This window comes from Charadrius vociferus, unplaced genomic scaffold, assembly GCF_000708025.1.
Source record: "Charadrius vociferus isolate BGI_N301 unplaced genomic scaffold, ASM70802v2 scaffold423, whole genome shotgun sequence".
Lineage (NCBI taxonomy): Eukaryota > Metazoa > Chordata > Aves > Charadriiformes > Charadriidae > Charadrius > Charadrius vociferus.
In genome coordinates this window covers 344,986-347,325 of record NW_009648149.1, presented here as the reverse complement: position 1 = coordinate 347,325, position 2,340 = coordinate 344,986, and the positions used below count along the sequence as shown (strand labels likewise).

The 2,340-nt window shown below is 52.8% G+C and overlaps 1 protein-coding gene across 1 annotated transcript in view; it reads right to left on the bottom strand.

Annotated features, from left to right (window-relative positions):
• Window positions 1-1,824: 1,824 nt before the first annotated feature.
• ERICH3 (glutamate-rich 3) overlaps window positions 1,825-2,340 on the bottom strand; it is a 23,690-nt gene continuing 23,174 nt past the window's right edge. Inside the window, exon 10 of the mRNA XM_009883987.1 lies at window positions 1,825-1,896. Coding sequence (XP_009882289.1) covers window positions 1,825-1,896 — 72 coding nt within the window. The remainder of the gene's footprint in view (window positions 1,897-2,340) is intronic.

Below are 2,340 nucleotides of genomic sequence, written 5' to 3'. Positions count from 1 at the left end.
CCACCACCACCCAGAGCCAGTGCCGGAGTGGGGACCCCACTCCTGGTGCGCCATTTGCAGAGCACGAGTTTGTTCAGAGTGTTCGGAGATGCTCTGCAGGTCACTCCGGCACCGTCGACAACAAATGAACCACACCGCTTACCCCTCCCGTTGTCACCCTGCGCTCCTAACGCTGCTGAATGACAAAGCAGCCGGAGTGGTCCACAGAGTGGTCCATGACCTGCCCAAGCACAGCTGCAGCGTTTACCCCGGCGCTCCCAGGGACCCCTGCCAAGGCAAACCCCTGCCCGCCTCCCTCTGCCTGTGCTCACCTACAGCGCCTGAACTGTCACCCACGTGCACGAACGTGTGTTTGTAAAGGGCTCTGGTACAGCCATTTGCTTTGCACGGGTATCCGCATCACAAATATTCAACCCAACATCAGTCATTCAGTTGGAAAGCTGAGAGCGATGCCGAGACCAGCCCCTGCTTGGCTGGCAAGTGGTGTACTTGCAACGAAATCATTTCCAAGATTTAAGAACTACACAGACTGGTACGGGTTTTTTTATAGACCCAAGTAACCGTGCAGGTGTGCGTATGTATGCAGAAAAAACAAACCTCTGGAGAAGGTCCTTAGCATGAATTTAAATTCTGAACACTTCACGTGCCAGGTGTATTCAACTGTAGCGTACGTAAACACTGATTATCTATTTACTGCACTTCTTTTATATTGAACAACAGTGAAAGTGTATTGGTCCAGTGAATCAGCTGCTTCTGATTTTGTGGACATTCCCTGGTTACAAGGAAAAGACCATCGCTGAATGGTAAAAAGTCAAATATGTGCTTTTAAGCAAATATTGCATATCTTGCACAGAATAAATATTTCTACCGGAGCACTCGGGATCACTCGATGCAATGCTTTCGTTTAAACCGCTGAGGGCTGTAAAGCTGATATTAGTCTTTTTTGTCTACTTTTCTCTTTGAAAGCACTTCCCGGTCCCCAAGCTGAAAATACAAACGCAGCCGTCTTTACTACAGGAGGGAACAAATTCAAATTACTTGATCCCATTTAAATTTCCTATCTCATGTATATTGACCTTAAGTGACTTAGAGTAACAACCCACTCAAATCCTGCTCGTTTCAGCTCCGCTGCCCTGAACGCCCAGTCGCACTCCCCCGGCGTCAGGGCAGAACAGCCCTCTCGGGGGGTGGGGGCAGCCCCCGCGCTAAACCCCCTGTGCCAGGCCACCCTTCCCCCGTCAGCCGCGGCTCCGCCGGACACCCCCGATGTCCTCATCAGAACCAAAGCGCTCATGTGCGCGAGCAAAGCACAGCAACAAAGACACTGCCCCGAGTCACCGTGAACAGTCTGCTGTTCAGAAAGGCAAACGACGCACAGAAAAACGCAGTCAGGACCAGACACAGACACTCAAACACGGGCACGCTGTGCAGACACACTTGTTGTCCACAGGAACACCTACAGCACACCCAGCCGCAGCCCGCCCTCCCTCCCGCCCGCAGAAGCACAGGATGCCGGCGGTAGGAGGGGACGTTCAGCCAGTCCGATATTTTTCTGTGTTTTGGGAAAAACAAGCATGACAGCTGTGGAACAATCCTTGCAATTATCATCTTCACAGTTCCAAAGGAGTGCTGTTTCCTGGGCTGGCATATACGGGCTATTTCAGTTGTCTGCTGCACACGGAGAAGCTGCTCTAGTAAAATGTGACAGATGGTTGGGTACCCGTGAGTAAAACAAAGGAGGAGTGAGCATCCCAACTGGCACAAACCTACAGCGATTTGTGTAAATGTTGCGGGACACAGCACTGAAGGAGTTGCAGAAAACGCTCAGAGGAGAGTTTCTTCCCCATCCTGGGGCTGTACCGAGGGCACGACAACTGCATCTGGGTTTGCAATGTCCTAGGAAACAACGAGAAAAACGTTAGCTTTACAGAAAATGTGCTAAACCTTTACTGAGATGCCGCTGTAACAGGTTTCCCACAAGGAGACGCCAGAGTCACCAGAGCAGCAGAGTGCTGCCATCGACCCGGAGCATCACCCGCTCCCCCGGTGCCGGGCAGAGGAGCGGCACGGGTGTTGGGAGCTGCTCCGTGTGGGGCGAGAGGAGCGTGGGGCTGCGAGCGTCAGCACCACAGCAGAGAGATTTGCAATGAGAATTTGGGAACAGGAAAGAAGGCAGAAGCTGCCATTGCCACCCAGAAGGATTTCTTGTCCCTTACCCCAGCTACCAGCAGCAGATACTTAAGGAAAGTGTAAGAAATGGGATGACATGGTGCACCCTCTGCTCCTGGCAGGGACCCCCCTGGGGACTCAAAGGGGCGCGGGGGCAGCGGCCGTCCCACG